The sequence below is a fragment of the Myotis davidii genome, unplaced genomic scaffold (genome assembly GCF_000327345.1).
Source record: "Myotis davidii unplaced genomic scaffold, ASM32734v1 scaffold210, whole genome shotgun sequence".
In the NCBI taxonomy this organism is placed as follows: domain Eukaryota; kingdom Metazoa; phylum Chordata; class Mammalia; order Chiroptera; family Vespertilionidae; genus Myotis; species Myotis davidii.
The window spans coordinates 34,514-35,666 of NW_006282396.1; the positions used below are offsets into that span (position 1 = coordinate 34,514).

Here is a 1,153-nt window from a genome sequence, read left to right on the forward strand (position 1 = left end):
GAGATCTGGCTCCCCCCTGTGTCTCTTCCAGGGAGGAGGCTTCCATCTCTGCTGTCTGTGCCTTCCGACCACAAGACATTCGGACAGTGCTTAATGGTCCCTTCAGAGAGCTGAAAGATGTCTGCAACAGGGGACAGCCTGTCATGGACAGTGATGTACCCCAGCCCAGACCTGGAGAGGTAAGGGGTCTGGGGCAGCTCTTCACCCTATGCCAGAATAGCCTCATTAGAGCAAGAGCCCAAGTAAGCATCGCGGATACTTCCGGGCACCTAGGAAACGTTGTCACCCATCCTGTGTTTCTCCTAGTGCATCGCTAATAACACGAAATTCCAGCAGTTTAACTCATCACTCTTCCTGCCTGACCATGTGCTCACCTTCATCCGGGACCACCCCCTCATGTACAGGCCAGTGCTTCCAGCTGATGGCCACCCCCTGCTGGTCACTACAGATACAGTCTATCTCAGAGTTGTGGCCCACAGGGTGGCCAGCCTCTCAGGGGAAGAGTATGATGTGCTCTATCTGGGGACAGGTATGTTTAGTAGCCAAGTACATTGCCCATCCCGTGCACACATGCGTTTGTCAAAGAGAGGGTTGTATACTTACAGGTATGAGAGTCCCAGGCACAGGTACAGTGTGTCATTATGTCGTGCCCTCTGCCTGCTTCCTAGAGGATGGACACCTCCACAGAGCTGTGCGGATTGGAGCCAAGCTCAGTGTCCTTGAGGATCTGGCCTTATTTCCAGAGCCACAGCCAGTTGAGAATTTGAAATTGTGTCAAGTGAGTCATAGATTTGGGGGAGTCTGGTGGGGAGACATCGTAGCTAGCTTGTGACCACGAAATCTGGGAGATGCAGCATAGTCCTTTTTTTTACTAATTTTCTCTAGAGCTGGCTCCTGGTTGGCTCCCATACTGAGGTAACACAAGTGAACACAACCAACTGTGGACGTCTCCAGAGCTGCTCAGAGTGCATCCTGGCCCAAGACCCTGTCTGTGCCTGGAGCTTCCGGCTATATGCATGTGTGGCCCATGCTAACGAGCATGGAGGGTGAGTGTGGCTGCCCTGGAGTCTTGCCTGCTGTCACAGAGCTCTGACCTCTCCATATATCTGCCTGTTTCTGATCTGTTCATGCTGCATGTGTGTTTCTTTTAGCT

The 1,153-nt window shown here is 52.5% G+C and overlaps 1 protein-coding gene across 1 annotated transcript in view; it reads left to right on the plus strand.

Moving 5' to 3' along the window:
* LOC102767137 (semaphorin-4F-like) overlaps window positions 1–1,153 on the plus strand; it is a 31,022-nt gene that overhangs the window by 25,902 nt on the left and 3,967 nt on the right. Inside the window, 4 exon segments of the mRNA XM_015559266.1 lie at window positions 32–179; window positions 307–529; window positions 669–778; window positions 886–1,046. Of these exon segments, the coding sequence (XP_015414752.1) occupies window positions 32–179; window positions 307–529; window positions 669–778; window positions 886–1,046 (642 nt within the window).